The following is a 19,844-nucleotide window of genomic DNA, read 5'->3' as shown; positions in this document are numbered from 1 at the left end:
AGAAACCATGGAAGTGTAAAATGTCACCAGCTTTTAGACAAATTTGAAAGTAAAAAGACTAAGATTTGCACGTGAATACTCATGAAATAAAATGAGGTCGTTCTCTACAGCTTGCTTGTCAATATCTCCAAAAGTATTTCTCAAAACATTAAACCTTTGTTTCTGTGATGCTCCTTTAACATGTATATGTATACAATTTGTTATTTTGAATAATGCAGCAAAAGGCATTTTTACCTACCTGAATCCTATGAAAAAATTGGTCTGTTTGCAAATTGGCAACCCATCTGCAAATTGGGAGGTAGGACTTATCCAATTCAAATTCAGTATTCAAGTGTTTATGAATTTTTTCTGCATGTAGAGAGCACTGTGTCAGGACTTCAGAGATTTTTTTAAAATTTATTTATGCAACACATCTTGCCTTCATGGAGTTTATAATCTAGTGAGAGGTGGGAGAAAGGCACAGATGTAAACAGCTATGATGCAGATAGCTATGAGATGGATGCCTTTAAAAAGTACAACACCAAGTGTTGTGGAGATCCAAGGCGATGCCTCACTGGAGGCATCAAGGAGAAGGTGGCACGTGCATTGAGCTTTAAGGAATGGTTTGGAATCTACTAGGAAAGGGGGTGGCAAGAAAGAGAGAGGAACGTGGGACACACATGAGGAATAGACTGAACAAAGGAACAGAAAAGCCTGAGAGCACAGGATCTGTCTGGGAAACAGAGTAAAGTGCTTTGTGTCAGGAACAAAATGCACGAAGAGAGAGATCCTTGAATGACAGGCAAAGGTTCATAAACTTTAGTCAATATGCACTATGGAGCCCCTGAAGGTTTTTTAGCAGAGTGATATAAGCAGATCTATGCATACAGAAAGGGAGTCCAACGCAGAGAAAAAGTTGATGCAAGGCTTTTTTTTTTTAAGTTAAATTTTGGAAACCATTTTTGTTGAGTTAAAAAAGTTATTTGTAAACACTTTTATTGAGTTAACAGATGGTGATTTTGAAAACAATGAAAGTAAGAGAAAACACTTCAGCTGAGTTTTGTTTTGCTTTTTAAAGCAGTAAGACAGTTTTATGGACTTGTTTTTAAATTAACTAGTCTTCAACTCAGCTAAGTTCTTGGGGATTTTTTAATTAACTTCATTATTTTTTAAATCCTGAATCAATATAGAAAAACTACATAGGGTAAAGAATTTTCTGCAAACCAAATTCTTGCATGTTTAACCTTAAACACATTTATACATGTGTACATATATGTACATACCTGTACATATATGTACACATATATACATATACATGCATGCATTTTATGTGTTTGGGCAACAGTAAATGATAATAATAACACATCACCCAAAAACTGTGTTGTAGATTTTAATAAGTAGAATCATGGAATTATGAAATATCAGGACTGGGAAAGAATTTAAAGATCGTCTAATAAGGGCACTTTTTTTTGCATAGATTGCACTCCTTTGACAGTCTGGCTATGCCCATGACTGCCTTTTCAGAAAAATATTTCTAAATGCATAAAATAAAATACATAGTACTATAAAGGAAACCAAAATTGTGGTGTCATTTTTCTATCCATCCAAGTTCATGGACCTTTCTGCAGATGACCTGTGGATCCCAGGTTAAGAACCCCTGGTCTAGCCAAATTCCTTTATTTTATAGAGAAGGAAACTTAAGCTCAAATTGGGGAAGGAACTTACAAAAAATCACACACTTAGCTAGCGGCACTGAGGCTTCCATTAAGTCATTTATCATTGAACTCAGTTGGTGTATGAAGCAAAATTATGGGTCATGCTTTCATTCACTTAGTAATAAGAAATAGGTAGGGTAGGAGGCTAAAACATGGCCCCTGCCTTGATTAATGTGGTACGTAGAAACCCTGAGGCATCCATGGAGACAGTCCCATCCACTGAGTATCTGAGTTCTAGCCATTACCACAAAGTTGGAGATGCTGCTGCTTGACCCCACAAGGAAGATACGAATATCGAGGAAGCACCACCAAAGTTGGGTGTTTCTACTACATGTCAGCTAAGGGTACATCTTCTCACTCCTCCTCACAATAGCCAAAAAAAGAGCAGTCTGATCCTTTCCAGGTTCCTTCTCCTAAGACTGACTTCTCAATCTATACATAACAACGTCACCACTAATGTCTCTCAGTAGGTCAGCATATGGCCAATATAAGGAGATCTACTTCCAGAATGCCATATTTCAGTTTCTTATAGCAGTAAATATACAGTGAATACTCACCATCTCACTGTTCTCAGAGGTCATGTTATAGGACTTTCTTAATATTAAACTAAGGGGTGCTTATGAGAAAGGACACTGTATTGGACACTTGGAATGCTGACTCTGACACTAGCTTGCTTTGTGACCTTGAACAAATAAGTTACTTTTTTAAGATTCAGTTTCCTCATCTATAAAATGGGGATAATAAAGTTTAAACTACCTATATTACAAGGTTGTTGTGAGAAAAGTATTTGTAATATTTATAAAGATGAGCTATTATTATTCCAGTTAATAATCCCTTTTGAAGGATGAGATATATGAGATCAAATGAAAGATTTGTAAAGCACAGCACAGTGCTTGGCACATAGTAGGCGTTATATAAAAACTCTTTCACTTCTCCCTTTTGGGGGAAGTGCAAAATGGGTCTGCCTTTATTCCACATCATGACATCATAAAATCAAAGGGTTGGAAATGATCTCAGAAGTCATTTAGCCCAAGTCATACCTGAAAAAGAATCCTCTACATATTCTACCTATCCAATGTTCTGATATTCTTTGTTTAAAGAACTTCCAATGAGGGAGGAGTCGCCACTTCCCAAGTAAGCTCCTTCCGCTTTTGGATGACTGATTATTAGGAAGTTCTTTCCTGACATTAAACCTAAATCTGTTTCTTTATAGTTTTCACCTACTGGTCCTAGCTCTGTCCTCTGGGGCCAAACAGAACAACCAAAATCCTTTTTCCATATGACAGACCTTCCAATATTTGGAAGACAGTTATCACAACATTACCCCCACCCCCAACTCCACCCCAATATTCTCCAGGCTAAATAGCTCTCCACAATAAGGCCTCAGCATACTGTGGATTTGGGTAGCTCTACTTGAGCTTTTGCCAAAAGGCTTAATATGTCACTGAAGCTGGAGATAAATTTTCAGTATTTTCATTCATTTAGATTTAATCAGGCTCAAATTGCTGACTGCAGGCTCTGCAGCGAAATTACTGCCAACCCCATCTGCAATGCCCACTGCTCTATGGTAACCAGAGAGGGAAGTGGATTTTCCACGGGCCACTGGCCATTTCTTACCTGATAATTCAGCTGAATAGCAAATTAATTACATACAGGGGGAGCACAGGTTTTTTTCTGATGCCAGAGGACTTAACTATGGTCTTTGCTTCCTCCCAGAGTTTCCTAGAAAATATAACTACCCCTGTACAGTCTAAGAAGTAATTTCTGCTAGTATTCACTGATTGTCCCAAAAGAACTAGGTCATTTGTGTTTGCTGCACTCTTGTAAATGGGCATATGTGTTGAATTTTTGTTTGGCTACCAATTCTTTGTTTTGTGAATTTAATACAAATAATGTGTGCCAATAGGGTTGTGTTTCTCCAGAAAAGTGAAAGGGATGTGAGCTCCTTCACCCATGCCACTTAATCCAGATAGAGTTTTTATTTTAGTTGTTGACGTTATTATTTTCTAGGAGGTGGGCTTTGAGAAGAATTTTGAATAGAAAGTAGGCAGTGTATCTAAAATTGAGAAGTGACACTTGTTCTGATAGATAGAAGAATGATCAGATCCCAGAGCAAGAGAGGAAAACAAAATGAGCTCCAGTAGATCTGCTTGGGCAAAGCAAAAAGAGCGGGCAGGGGCAGAGGGGTTTAGTAGTAAATTAGTCTTCATTGATGCCTGGTTTCAAATCCTCTAATACATATTTTTGTCTCAGTGTTTTCTTCTAATAGCAGGAAATTCTATTGCAGGCTCTCAGAGTGGGCACATTCTATGAATGGGAAGGGAGGGAGGGAGGAAGGAGGGAAGGAAGGAAGGAAAGAAGGAAAGAAGGGAGGGAAGGAAGGAAGAAGGGAAGGAAGGAAGGACCATATTCATCCCTAGTTCAAGCAATGAGCATAACTGAATCCAATTCATCATCTGCTTCTGTAGTAGTACTAATAATCTCACTTTTTGTAGTGCTTTGAGGGAATGCTTAGTCTTGGACAGAGAGAGCCAAGACTCCATGAGTTTAAGCCATGCCTTTGACATATACTAGTGCTCTGACCCTTGGGCAAGTCACTTAACCTCTCAATGCCTCTTGCCAACTCTCTAAAACTATAAATTGCAGAACAGGTGCTGATCTGAATTGGCAAAGGGAATTTCCTTACTGGGGAGTTCTGTACACTAATGAAATTAAAGGTCTGGACCAGAAATAAAAATAATGCTTTAAGGTTTGCAAAATCTATTACTTGAATTATTTCATTTGTTCCTCACAGCAATTCTTTACTCAAAGGATGATGTCAGGGTATGATGTCATAGGTACTTTGTGTGGAAAAGACCTTCATAAACTTGCATGATAGGATAAGATGCAGTAGGTATTTTGAGGAGTCTTACAAATCTATATTAATTGATTATACCAGCATGTCTTTTATGAAATTCACCTCTACAACATGGTCTACTTTGAAGAGAATTTTTGCTGGATATTCTATGGATTCTGTAGGTGAATGAAGGGTCAGGTTGCTCGATTGGGAAAAGTGGGGAAATTTCATTGCAACCTAGAATCATTCAAAGATAAGTCCAAGGTCTAAATACAATTGGTCCAGCAGTGAACACATTGATGACAACCTAATGCTTGCTTGGTGCAAAGTTAATTTGATCACTCCAGATTAAATTCCTCACCTGTAAAGTGGTGTTAATAACACTTTTCACTGCCCATTCACCTCACAGGGCCATTGTCATGAAAGTGTTTTGTAAACCTTAAAGCATTATGATAATAAGCACTATTCTCAACAGATGTGCCATTGCCATTCATTACAGATTAGAAATTAGGTGAGTTCAATCTTTAGTTATCACTATGTAACGCCACCTCGAAGTTCAGAGCTGACTTCAAAATGAAAATCAAACAGAGTTTGCCTTTAGGGCTATTATTACTGAGCTCAATATGCTCTCTCCTTCCAACCCTTCCTTTCTTCCTTCCCTCCTTCCTCCTTTCCTTCTTCTGCCCCTCTCTGTTTCTTTCCTTCTTTCTTTCTTTCCCTTTTCTTTCTTTCCTTCCTTCCTTCCATCCAACACTAAGCATCCCCTCAAAGGACTATACAAATGTGAGCTATTATTATTTCTACAATAGCAGATGATGAATTGGATTCAGTTATGCTCATTGCCTGAACTTTCTCAACAATTAACCCACTAATTTCTTAAACCCTCACTTCTGAACCCACCATTCTACCAAAACTTCTCTTACCTAGGTAGCCAGTGACTTCCTAACTGCTAAATCTGAAGGTATTTTCTCAATCTTCATCCTCAGTTGACCTTTAAGCTGCTTTTCAAATAATTAGTGACCCCTTTCTCTTGACTGTTCTCTTGTCTCTAAGTGTATATGTATATATATATATACGTACATGTATATATGTGTGTGTATTTATACATATTTTATTTATATTTACACATATTTATATATGTATATATAAACTCCCTTTTGGATTCTTTCCTACCTATCTGAACTGAGATACCAAACAAGACCAGAAGATCCAGCACTTCTGAAACTTGAACATCCAGGGAACACCCAGGAAATGTCTGTCAATGAGCGAACCCAAGTGACCCAGACCACTCTACTCAAAAGTGCAGTAGAAAGTGAATTGTGGACCTGGCATAAAGCTCCAATTCAGGAACTAAGTCTGGAGATACAGACCACTCTAAAGAATTGTAATACTTCTGAAGATTCACTTAAATCTCAACTAAAGGACAGAGTAACTCCATAAAAATGACAAGCAGAGACTCAAAGGAAAGAAAAAAGGATTTTCCATCAGACCCACATAAATGTCCAGATGGAATGAAGCATTAGATTAAAAATGAAATTTAAAAAATTGAATGAAAGAATTAGAAAGAAAAATAATAAAACTTGGAAAAGAACTTGTTAAATCTTACTCAAGTAAACAATTCCCTAAAAATTAGAACTGACTAAACAGGAAACAATAAATCCTTGAAAAAATAAGGATAAAAATCAAAATTTTGACAATATAGAAGATGTAAAGTTTTTGCTATGAAAAATTACTGATCTGGAAAACAGGTCAAGATATAATTTAAGGATCACTAGACCCCCTGAAAGTCATGATTTTAAAAGCCTGAGCAATATACTTCAAAAAATCATAAATGACAACTTCCCAGATATATTCAAACCAGAGAGCAAACTGAAAATAGAAAGAATCCACAGATCACACCTGAAAGAACCCTAAATGCAAAAGTTCTAGCAATGTCATATCCAAAATCCAGAGCTTCCAAGTTAAAGGAAAAAAATGTTTCAAACAGAGGGAAAGAGTTCAAGTACCAAGGAACTAAGGAACTCTAGTCAGAATTACAACAGACCTGTTAGTTTCTACCATAAATGAAAGGACATCTTGGAATAGAATATCCCAAAATTTAGTATGTTTACATACATACATATATACATACATGTATGTAAGTGTGGTTTCAAATATATTTAATCATGGATTTGGTACTCTGGATTTTTCATTTTTATTTATGATTTTTTGAAGTATAGTTTTAAAATCATGATTTTCAGAGAGTCTGATGATTTTTAAATTATATCTCCTTGACTTGTTTTTCAGTTGAGTAATTTTTGATTTCAGAAACTTCATATCTATTTCTTCGGTCTTTTTATTTTGCCCTATTTTTTCTTGTATTCTCATGAAATTATTGATTTCTATTTAATCTATTCTAATTTTCATAGAGTTGTTTAGTTGAATAAGTTTTAACATAGTCTGTTCTAAGAAAAATATATGTGTGCACATATCTATATGTAGGTGTATAGACATATACATTTAGATACACATATGTATCTATATGTGTATGTATGTATATATGTATGTATGTGTGTGAATGTAAGTACATATATATATATACTTAAAACCAAGAGTAACAACCTACAAGGTTGTACCTAATCCTACAAGGGAAGAATCGGATCTCGAAAAAAGTAGAAGACTTTCTAGTACCCTTGATTAAAATAAGAGAGCTGAGTAAAAACTTTAAAATGTATAAACAAAACTCAAAGAAAGGTAAATTTATTTGTGCAATGGGAAGGGCCCATGTGATGAAGGGCTAATATTATAGTACAGGGAGAAGAAACAAGTATCCCTTCAATATCTTGACATCTTCAGAAGATATTGAGAGAGTTGAATAAGGAAAACAGAGGATTTGGGGATTGTGAGTGATCTAAAGAAGGAAAGAAAAAGAAGAGTGAGAAGGATAAACTAGTGTAGAATGGAAGGAGAATGGGATCAAACATTATTTCTCATCATCGATGTTCATCAAAAGAGAATACAAACATGGAGGAAGATTAAGGAAATTGGACATTAGATGAACGTCACTCTCAGCTGAACTGATTAAAAAGAGGCTTGAAATGTACACATTCACACAGTTTGATGTAGAAATAATATACGGGGGGATATGAAAACAGTAGAAAAAAGGCTAGGGATGGAATAATTACAAACAAAAACTTGATCCTGAAGGGGGCATTAAAAAGAGTGAAAAAAACTGGAAATTAAGAGAATGCCCACCATTTGAGGAATAGCTGGACAATTTTTGATATATGAATATAATGGAATAGTACTGTCCCATAGGAAATGATGATTCTAAGGGAATCCTGGGAAACATGAACTTACGAAAAGTGAAGTGAACAAGGCAAGGAGAACAATACATATGATGGCAACAGCATTCTAAAGACAAACAACTTTAAAAGATTTAAGAATTCTGACCAAAGCAAAAACCAATCGTATTTCCAAAAGACCTATGATGAAACTGCCTATTGATAGTTTCAAGGTGTAAAACAAAACATTTTTTGGATCCACTCTTGAGGCTGTTGTGTTTGTCCTTTGGTCTCAAAGAGGACTGTGACATCAAGATGATGACATGCCTTGCAGTTGACTTTGATTTGAGTGAGGGAACGCTGTACAAGGTCAGCAGCCTCACTTTCTTCTCTTGAGCCATCTGGATCCAGTGGCCTGATATTCATCAGGATGACTGTAGATGGCCCAGGATGCAGTGTGAGACCCTGGCCCTTTCAGGCTAAGGTCTTATCACATTCTCACTTTGAGTGAGATACACCCATTCCATGAATAGATTCGGTTTGTTGTTATTACAAAGGGTTTTGGAATAGAGATTTATGATTTTGTACACAATGATACTTTGTTTTCTTCTTTGTACATGGAAGTAGTTTTTTGCATATTTTCTAAGAGATATATACACACACAAGTGTATTTATAACATGTAAGACATATATATGTTCATCCACAACCATTCTGTGAATACATACCCATGTGTTTTCTCCCTCAACTGTTGTTTCCTCATGCTCAACAACCTTTCTTATGTTTGGTTTTACCTAGCAGTCCCTTCCATTTTGTTCTGAGTCACTTCTTTTGTACTCACTGGGAAATGATTATTCCTTGAATAAAGTGCTTTTTCTCTGCATATGGTTTTTCTGATAGGATTCCATATTTCACAAATATTATAAACTCTTGTACTAATAAAAAGCTTAATCTCAAATAATTCCCAAGGATACTCACTAGCATGACACAAACATAGTCAAAGCAATTGGTGGAGTATTTCACTGAAACCTTAGATATAATATTTCTCTTTCTATGAAGTCTTTGCTAAGTGGCAGCAACATAGTTTAAGGGTTATTAGTCTCCTGTACATTTTTTTTAATTTTTATTTTCAGTTCCAAATTCTTTCTCTTTCTCCTATTTCTTTCCCACCCATTGAAAAGGCAAGAAAAACAGTACCCATTATGTATATGAAGTCGTGTAAAATATATTTCCACATTAGTCATGTTATAAAAGAAAATATGTTTCAATCTCACTCAAGAGTTCATTAGCTCTCTTTCTGGAGGTCAACAGCATTTTTCATGAGAAGTCCTTTGGATCTGTAGTGGATCACTGTACTGATCAGAGTTGGCTGTCACTACAATATTGCAATTACTATGTGCAATGTTCTCCTAGTTCTGTTCACTTCATTTTGAATCAGCTCATAAACGTCTTCCTTGGTTTTTCTGAAACTATTCACTTCATCGCTTCTTAAAGCACAATAGTATTCCACCCCAATCATATACCATAATTTGTTCAACCTTTCCCCAACTGATGGGCATCCCCTTATTTTCCAATTTGTTGCCACCACAAAAAGAACCACTATAAATATTTTTGTATGTATAGGTTCTCCTTTTTGATGAGCTGTTTGGGGTATAAACCCAGTAGCTCCAAATTGTTCTCCAAAATGATATGCTTGATTTCCAGCTTTCTGTGTGTATTCAATGTCCTTTGACATCACTGGCTATGTAAATTTCATCTCAAATGAACTTCTATATTTCATATATACATATATGTAGAGATGTGTATGTATGTGTGTACATGCATATATGTGCATGCATGTGCATATGTTTATAGATAGATGAAAGACTTTCCTCACTGACGAGGTTGAACAGGATGAGCCCTAAGGTCCTTTCTAACTCATATTCTATGATTTTGTGATCGCAGAGTTATTGATATTGCTGTCATAGTCTTCTTCATCATGGCTGATAAGGTCTAGCACTGAAAAGGACCTTAGAGATCATCTAGTCACTAAGGCAAATCTCTCATTTTATAAGGGAAGAAGCTGAGGTCCTAAGAAATCAAATGTCTTACTCTAAGTTATAAAAGTATTGTGTAATTCAATTAAATAAGCATTTATTAAGCAGCTAATATGTGCTGAGCCAGTGGTTCTCAAAGTGTGGCCTGAGGACTCCTAGGGATTCCTGAGACCTTTTTAAGAGGTCTACAAAATTATTTTATGAAAATACTAAGATATATAATTGATAATACAACAAATATTGATGGATTTTAATGTTAATGTATGGCCTATTAATGGGTGGGGAAGACCTATAACCCTTCCCCCCACACACCATTAACCTTACATTACATTGGGCCCCAAGATCTTTCACATCCATTACATAGGCAGCAGGCATTAACATTTCTTAAGTAAATACAACATAATTCCCACAAATACATCATGAATTTCACATTTCCAGAATACATAACATAGCATAAAACAGGGCAGCTAGGTGGTGCAGTGGATAGAGCACCAGTGCAGGAGTCAGGAGGACCTGAGCTCAAATGTCACCTCAGAAACTTGACACTCACTAGCTGTGTGACCTTGGGCAAGTCACTTAAGCCCAATTGCCTCATCCTGTGTCATCTCCAGTCATCCTGATGAATATCTGGTCACTGGATTCAGATGGCTCTGGAGGAGAAGTGAGGCTGGTGACCTCACTCAAAACAAAGTCAAGTGCAAGTCATGTCATCATTTCTCTGATGGCATGGTCTTCTTCGGCAACAAAGGACGAACACACATAAGAAACATAACATAACATCATTCTTTAGGGATGCATCTTTGGGGAGTGAGCAACCAGCTCCTCCTTCCTCAATCCAAAGCAAAATGTCCAAATAAAGTCCTTCTTGGGGATGTGTCCTTCTCCCCCCAGTACCACTGCAAGTTTCCAAGTCCTGAGGGATGGCTGGGCAACAAAGTCTACAGAGTGGGGTCCTTGGGGGTAGGCAGATCCTGCCCAACTATGCCATAAATGCAATAGCAAGGACCCTGGCATACACAGGAGGGCCTGCCATATAGCTTCTTAGATCTGTTTTTCTAAAAGGAAAGCAACTTTTGAGGGGTTAACAATCTACTTTAATCAAGTACGTGTATCATTCACTTACTTCAAGGGAACAAGTCAACACCCTGAACTTCAGAGAAAATATAAACAGAGAAATAAAGATCAACAGACAGGGCTCATAAGCAGTACATACATCACAGATGAACTGACAGATCTAGCTGTCTGACCATTACATACATACATAGTAACCCGAGAGTGAAGCATCAACACCTGGGCTTTCAAAGGCGGGAGAGAGGGGGGCTCCTTAATAGCTACCCAGAGTCTCTCGGGCCAAACAAACCCTTCCCAAAATAAGCCCCAAAGTAAAACCTCACCTCAGAATATTTATACACTTTTCAGAGCCAGAGGGCAGGACCCTCTGACCTGGTGCCTCAATAGAAATTAACAAAAGGTATTGAGGTCCATTAATGGATGGGGAAGATCTTTAACTCTTCCCCTCCCCCCCCCCATTAACCTTACATTAACATTCCTACCTAAACAAAAACTCTTTGTGTGAGGGGGAGGGAGTGGTCCTCAATAAAGGGATCCTGAGACCAAAAGGTTTGAGAAGCACTGGGCTGTGCTATGCTAGGCTATGGGGATACAAAGCTGAAAATGAAAAGAGTCTTGACCCTAAGTAGCTTATATTTAACTGGGAGAACAAATAAGTAAATTTAGTTAATAAATACAAGACAAACTCAAAAAGTATATGCCAGTTGTATTACAAAAAGTAATACAAAGCTATTTCAATGAGGAAGTGATAGCAGCTGAGAGTATCTAGAAAGGCTTCATATAGGAGACGGCACTTGAGCTGAACTTTGAATGAAGCTAGAGATCCCAAGAGATGGAGGGCAATACAAGGGAGAGTGTGCCAGGCATGGAAAACAGCCTATATATAGGGAACAGGTGGTGCAAGGTCATCAAGATGACCCTGAACTTTCTAAACATCTGCCTCCAAGTAAAATATTTTACATCTCTCAACTTTAGTGTTCTAATCTACCCTGTTTCACAGGGTTGTTCTATAAATCAAATGAGATACCATCTGTAAAGTGCTTTGTAGATCAAAATGCTATATAAATTCTACTTATCATCATCGTTGTTAGCACCGTCATCATTAATAAAAATAATAAGAGCATGTAGACCAATTTGGCTAGAACAGAAAGTGTACGTGGGGTAATCATGTGAAATAGCTGGCAAGGTAAGTTAGAACCAACTCATGCAGGGCTTTAAATGACAAGTCAAAAAGTAGGTATTATTTTATCATAGAGGCAAGAGGCAATGAAACCTCTTGAGCAGAGAAGGGTCATGATCAGACCTACACTTCAGGCATATCACTTAGGCAGCCACATGGAGAGGGGATAGAAAAATTCAAAGACTATAAGAATTGTCCAGAAAAGAGAGAGTAAGAGCCAGAACTAGAGTAAGGAAAAGGGGACAGATTTGAAAGATGTTTTGGAGGTTGAATTACCAAGATTTAGCACCTAAAAGGAAATGCAGGATAAGGAAAATTGAAGAGTCCAAAACAACTCCAAGGTTACCAACCTAGAGGGATGTTTGGCATCATTTGTTACTTGTCCTTCATTCTCAAAAAGGACCAAAGATATCGGGAAGGTCATGTCTTGACTTGTAAGTGAATTGGATTTAAGTGAGGCAGGGCTGTCCATTGGGTCCAGTGGCAAGACATAGATCAAGACAACTAGAGATGGCCCTGGATGCAGTGGGAAGCCTTGGCCTTTTGAAGCTAAGATCTTTCCCAAGTCTCACTTTGTCTGAGTCAACAAACCATTTAATGATTACGGCGAGATAATATTAAGGCTAGGTAGGTTGGTATCTCAATAGTAAGAGAGAAACTGTGAGGAGGGGTGATATTAAGGTAAAAGAGAGTGAACTTTATTATAGAAGTGTTGCCTTTGAGTTGCTGGTGGACCATTCAGAGATCAGAGCCTAAATGTTGATTATGAGTAATTTTTTATAGCTGTTAATTGTATTGAGGAAAGCAGTTTCAGTCCAGTGGTGGAGTCAAAAGTTAGATGTCAGATTTCAAGGGGTTACAGGGTGGAATGTATGGAGCTTTAAAGCTATGAAAGTAGATGGCTTTTCCCTAGACCTTGACTATGATAAAGAAGAAAAATATTGGAAGATAGTTTAAGAAGAGAGCAATGTAAAGCTAAGTAAAGCATAAGGGAGATCTGGGCCTTTTTCTAAACTGAATGGATTAAACCAGTGGATACACAGAGAGTAAAGCTAGAAGGGTGGGACCTGGTATGAAGAAACAGACCTGGCTTTCTGGATCCAAGTTCTGTGTTCTTTCATCTATACTCTCATCTATGTAGGAAATCTTTCTGTTGGTACAAATCACAACCCAACTACCCTTTCTCATCCTGTTTAATTCTAAACCACATAGTTTTTTAATATACATTCTACAAAGAGTACCTATCCAAAATGCAGGAGGCCTTTTGATTCTTTGAAAATTCTATGGTCTGAGCGTAGCCATAGAGTCTTTCAGTCACTATCCATTGTTCCCACTACATAAATAACTTACTTCCTTTTTTAGTTATAAATATCTTCAACATAGTCTTTTATGATTCTTTGCACAAATGTTTCGTAATATGGTCGTCTATGCCTTCTTAAGGAAGAAAAAATGAAGGAATCATAGAGTCTGTCAATCAATAAGTACTATGTGCCAGGCACAGTGCTAAGTGCTAGAGATACAAAAGGAGGAAAAAGGCAACCTTGCCCTCAAGAAGCTAACAATCTAAAAATAACAGAAATTAGTGAGGGAGAAAAAGGGAACTAATGGAAGATTTCAAATAGAAAACAGTAAGGGAAAGAAAGAGATCAAGAGAAGACAAAAACAAACCATGGAGGAGAATTGGATTCACGTTTGACATTTCCTTCTTGTAATATGGAATCTGATCTGTTGCCATATCAAAGGGAGAGGGAAGAGAATAAGCGCTTATAAAGGACCTACCATATGCCAGGAACTGTGCTAAGTGCTTTACAAGCATCTCCTTTGATCAAATGAGGTATATATGTCAAAGAAAGGTATGTAATTTACAAGATAGTCTTTAAAATAAATCATTGAATAAACTATTGGTCTCTATGCTGAGCAATATCAAATGCTACTTCTCCCAGATTTTTGGCTGTTTTTATTTCTAAAGGGCTCTCCTTTCTCAAAGCCTTAATGCCATTTACTTCATAAATATAGAATCTCGACAAGCAGCTATATGGAAATGGAACAGAATGGACCATGAAGGGAGAAAAGAAACCCCAGTTCATCTCTTAGAGAGTTTCACCTATTGAATAGGCTTTTTTTTTCCCCTAGGTGGGTGGGAATGGAAACTCCAATGGAATTTTAGTCAATGAATTTATTATTTTATAGGTGCAAATGAGTCTATGTGAAGCAAAGAGATGTGCTATGAAAAACTCAATGTTTATTCCATCAGTAATAGAAAGGGAACTATATCTACTAAAGAAAGTTAAGAGCTTGAATTAGAAAGGTCTCTACTAATGCCCCAATGAATATCCATCCACTAGAACAAGCACTGTCGGGAACACATCAGAGGAGTTAGAAACGCAGGACAATTGATCTCTAGAGCAGAAAGAAGAAAGCAGTTATTGGCTATACCTCTGACTTTCTCCTCCTCTGAGGCTGTCTGCAGACAACTTGCAAAAGCAAAGGTAGCTCTGGGCTCCAAGGTTTTTAAGTAGATCAATAATACTGTACAGCTACCTGTTGACAGAAGAGAGGAGAGGAGAAGAGGAAACACCTCTGTTTTTATTAGTTTTTTTAGTTTTCGGAATTCACTTTTATAAGATTTGGGGTTCCAAGTTTTTTTCTTCTCCCTTACTTCCCCCATCCCCAAGATGACAAACAATCTGAAATAGGCTATTTCTGTACATATTAAACATATTTCCACCTTAGTCATACTGTGAAAGAAGATTCAGAACAAAAGGGAAAAACCATAAGAAAGAAAAAAAGAGAAAATAGTATGCTTCCATCTTCATTCAGACTCTATGTTTTTTTCTCTGGATATATATAACACTTTCCATCATGAGCCTTTTGGAGTTGGGTGACATCTCTTTGTGACAGAATAATAAGACTTCTGAGTAGTCTAGATACCTGAGCAGCTTTTCTTATGAATCTATTTGTATTCTCATGAGTTTTGTCTGTCTTGGGGAGCATCTTACACAGAGCAAAGCAGTACCAGCTGCTGTGGATCTTAGGTATACATTAAAGAATAAACCTGAGAGGTAACGATGCTATGTTGCAAAGTCAGACAGGAAACCCTCTTCTTCCTCTCAGAAGAAAGATTGGAACTATTGATTGGGAATGCAGTATCCCAACAGATGCTGTGCTGGTTGGCTTGTGTTTAGATGTTTTTCCCTCATTATAAGAAAAGGTTTAATGCAGCAGGGCAGAGGAAGTTGAGGAGAAATCACCGATGGGAAAACAAAAGGTAGTAACAAAACTTGTCAAAAAGAAAATACCTTCTGAATATTTCCCATTCTCTCAAGTAAACCTTTGTTGGGGATTGTGGGAGGTTATGGTGTCCTAGCAGTACTGGACTACTGAGTACCTCTCAGCTGTTTAAAAAAAAACAAAGGGTTGATTCCATTATTAACCTGTACCCCTCTTCATTCCATTTTTTGGATAAGTGAGAATACAAAAATGTCTAAAATCACACTTAACTCAGATAATCACAACCCACCCAACTGACGTCATGAGTGTACTGGAAACAGTTCTCAACTGCTCTTGGTGACTGAATCTCATGCTATTTTATTAGCTCCAGGCAGCACCACTCACGCAAAAGAGGTGACCTTTCAGTAGTTATAAGAAGCGATCATTCTTATCCCACTGAGATTTGGTAGCACATATGTAACAGATACTGTAAGCTCTTTCAAATGTATCTTCATGATGGTATGGAATATAGATTTCAATCAATCAACAAGTATTTATTATGCCTCTGCTCTGCCAGGCACAATACAGGGTACTAGCTATAGAAGTGCTATTAGAATATTTCCATCATGGCTCAAGGGTTCCAGGCATGTCCTAAGGTTATTTAGCTTCTTCTAGTACCTGTTGGAATTTGTGATGTCACAATATTGCTAAATCTGGAGTCCTAGAAGAGAAAGTAGTACATCTGACCTACAATGATGCTAACACGTCAGCACAGAGCAAGCTGAATGAAACAAGCTGACTGCTTGCCAACACACTTGTGGGGGATACAATGGTATTTCCCCTGTGGTAGTTGGCACCAGTAAATTAATCATATTTCATTGGGATAGTTACTGGCACAGCAACATAGACTTTCTTTTGGCTGGGAAAAATTTGGGGGAAAAAAAGTCATATTCTTCATATATCCAAACAAGGTTTTATAATAAATGCATTTTGAACAGAAAGTCATCAAATTAAAAATTTAATGTAAAATGTGAAATACCATATAAAACAAATGTAAAAAAGAAAAAAGCCCAAGTACAAACTATAGGCTCTATTATTCAAGTGTGAAAAATGCTCAATTTCTAATTTTTTTTTAATTTATCTGACTCCACAGGTCTGCCTTGAATCCCAATTTATTCTCAGATGTGAAGTAGTTAAAATCCAGCATCAAATTTCACACTAACACATCCTCACTCTTTACTAGACTCAATGAGCCTAAATACTTTTTCTTGTTTTCCAGAGAAGCTACAGCTTTCTTCCCCTTTCCCCAGCCCTCCCTTTGTCATCCTAGTTCTCTGTTTACCTACTCCAGAAGTATCAGCTGCCTTTTATAGTTCAGGTACAGGATATCTCTGTGTCTGGCCACCTCTCTTCCATGCAACAGCTTGATCTTAATCCTCTTTAAGCACAACTCTATCTGGGTAAATAACTCAGCATTTTTATATCCTGGCTTCTTAAAGGAAGCAGATCCTTTTGCCACAAAACCAAACATTTACTTTAGATAAAGTGAAATAATCAAATACCACAAATATAATTTAGGTAAACATAAAAGAGATTCCTTCACAGCTTTAATTTATAAACCAATAGCTCTGGAAAAATGCCTTACAATCATAGATTAGAAAACTTATTTGAAAATTTGTATTTTTCTTTCAAGTCAAAGAGAAATACAGCCTGCAAGATTTAAGAGAATGATTTAGGTTTGATATCACATAGGAAAAAGTAGCTGTCAAATAAACAGACTGATCCTATAAGTCACACAGAAAAACCATTTTGTTAGAGTTATTATATGGCAGAATTACCTCTTGTCCATACAACCCAAGATGGCAACCAAAGGTTACTATTCCCTTACTTAAATGCCAATTGACAGGTTTTTCCCAATGTCCTGGGAGATCGTATTGGATTTTCCATTTGTTGTCATGTTTTAGAAGAAAGATGCCTGATGTGAGTGCTAAGATTTAAGTACATGTATATGTGTGGGCATGTAGGCAACTGTACTTTTACATTTTCTTTATGTTCCAGAAAGTGCAGCATTAGGAGAGTATTGAAAACTAATTACATGAATAAGAGTACAGCCTTGCTTTTTCTTTGTTTTTCTTTCTCTTAGCTACATCATCCCTCCCAAGGCTTTCGATTCGGAACTGTTCGGGAAAGCAGTGCTGAAGATTATGTGAAGCAAAGCTTCCCAGAGATGTATGAATATATGAGAAGGTACAATGTACCAGCCACCCCAGATGGAGTGGAGTATTTGAAGTGAGTGTCAGCTTACCTAGGCCCTCAAAATGCTCACTGATGGAAAGGCCATTTAGTTACTGACACAGGCTTTGCAAACCATCCATTATATGTGATGCTGGCTTTTTAAATGTGTTGCTTTGACGATGTACTCTGTGCTTACTGGTGTCTGACATGTTTCTCAGTGGGGAGAAGTGTGCATTTCCATAACCTAGACTGGAAGGTGAGTGCTTAGTCTCAGCTAGAGCTATCTTTGCACAGAGAGTTGATATTATTGTTTAAAGGAGCTCATGATGGAAAAGGCAAAAGCTGGTCTGACATCTCTTGGGAAAGCCAGTGTAACACAATGATCAAAACCTAGAAAAGACAGGAAGAGGATGATGTGTCTGTCCCTAGGCAATACTGCACAATGAATCATCCACCCCAAGCAAGCCTGCTGTTGCTGAGAAGATAAGATAAATTCTAGAGGTTCCCTGTAAAGGGTAAGATAAATAGCAATGGTGGCTGTACCTTCTCCTGTCTAATTGGTCTTGACATGAAGCCACCAGGAGAAAACAGGCCACAGCAGCACAATTCATTGACTTCCATCTGCCATTTTAGTGGAACTCAAGGGGGATAAAAGCAGTCCAAGGTGACCTGGTTTAGTCTTTCTGCTAAGAAGTGAGTGAATTGTGCCTAAATGGCATTAGCAAAAGATGATTCCTAATGCAATAAGTGATAAGCAGGTAGCCAGAATGGTTAACACACTTCCTTGATGGAACTGAGACAGTTTCATGCATTTCCATGCATTTAATTAATTTGTGAAATCCATCAAACTTCTTATTTCTAGAGCTAATTGAATAAAATGCTATATTTGTCATTACTTAGCTATTCCATGTGCTATAATATGTCACATCCCTTTCATCAGTATCTTCAGTGGACAGCAGTAGAACTTCTCAAGTCCTTGTCAGAAGCTTCTTACTACAAGCTTAGGTATCAATAATCAGATCTAATGGGAAAAAAAATCCTTTGTCTCCAAACGAGTTCAATGTCATATATGATGTCAATATCATAGCTGGAAAACCCCATCTCATAAATGTGATCCCTAGAAAAACTACTCTAGATTCTAAGTACTCTGTTGGCCTACATTCACTAAATCCCATAGTTTAGGAACTTCTATCATGGTATTTATTGTCCTATTCAACCAGAAGATGAAATCAGTTAAAAGGAATAATCACAACAGTATTTGATGAAATACCTTAGAAAAGTAGGAATAAAACATTCTCATGTGAGCCTCATAAATACACAGATCATCAGTGAAAAGAGTAGTCATTCATAAGGATCACATGTTGTGGGGAGGGAATTAGGGTTCATGTACATGGATGATGTATTTGCAAGTATACATACATGAAGAGGCACAGAGAAAACAGGTGTGGCCAGCATACATGTGTGGCAAGCCTGCTGAAGTCTTCTGGTAATGGCATTTCATTGCTCTCCTGGGTATCATGTGTCATGTCTGCCATTCTTCACCTTTGTCTATCCTCAACTGTTCTCGCAGCTGTCACCTATTGGGCTTCAACTGGAATCCTTAGCTGAGATTCTGCCTGTCCTTGCAACAGGAGTAGGCTTTGCCAACTCTTTTTTAACTTGAACCCTAAAGGCTAAGCAACAGCTCTTTTAGAAAAGTAGGGCCCTCACACACCCAGTAGTCAGAAAAGGGCAAAACATAACTTTCCCTTGAGTTGAAGAGAAAAAATTTGTCAACTCCCACAGCCTTTGCCCCAGGGGTTAAGCTATAGTGGAGCACAAGCAAGGGCATTTAGTTTGTCTTTTGAATTCCTTCCCTCCCACTAACCAAATCTGCGTCATTGTCGCAAAACTATTTGATTTCAGGTTAGAAAGTCCCTTTTACTACCATAAATTGCTTAAATGCCAACATGCTTTCTGCCTCAAATCATTTTAGACACTGCCTTGCAATGAACTTCAAAGACCTGTGTGAGTCTGAGGCACCATGGTTCCCCAGAGCTCCCAAGATCTTCTGGGCCTCCCATGTAAATGAACAGATGGGAAAAGGCAAAAGCAAAAAGAAAGCATGGGCTACTACAAGACAAGCACCCTACATGTCAGTTCTTCTGTATTAAATTCTTGCCTTTCAAATTTGTGTGTAGCCAGACACAGTCTTTCTAGGCTTTCTTAACAGGTATTTCACTGGCATAGATTCTTCAAAAGGCCCATGATTTTATCAGTATGCATACTTGTTCCCCTAACTCAGATAACAGCCTCTCCACACCGTAGCAGATGGTTTCATG

The 19,844-nt window shown here is 37.5% G+C and overlaps 1 protein-coding gene across 1 annotated transcript in view; it reads left to right on the top strand.

Annotated features, from left to right (window-relative positions):
* The window catches only part of GRIN3A (glutamate ionotropic receptor NMDA type subunit 3A), a 215,892-nt gene that overhangs the window by 130,053 nt on the left and 65,995 nt on the right, over positions 1-19,844 (top strand). The window contains exon 4 of the mRNA XM_072655052.1: positions 17,432-17,577. Within this exon, the coding sequence (XP_072511153.1) occupies positions 17,432-17,577 (146 nt within the window). The remainder of the gene's footprint in view (positions 1-17,431; positions 17,578-19,844) is intronic.

Source organism: Notamacropus eugenii, chromosome 1, assembly GCF_028372415.1.
Source record: "Notamacropus eugenii isolate mMacEug1 chromosome 1, mMacEug1.pri_v2, whole genome shotgun sequence".
Lineage (NCBI taxonomy): Eukaryota > Metazoa > Chordata > Mammalia > Diprotodontia > Macropodidae > Notamacropus > Notamacropus eugenii.
This window is presented reverse-complemented; position numbering and strand designations above follow the sequence as displayed.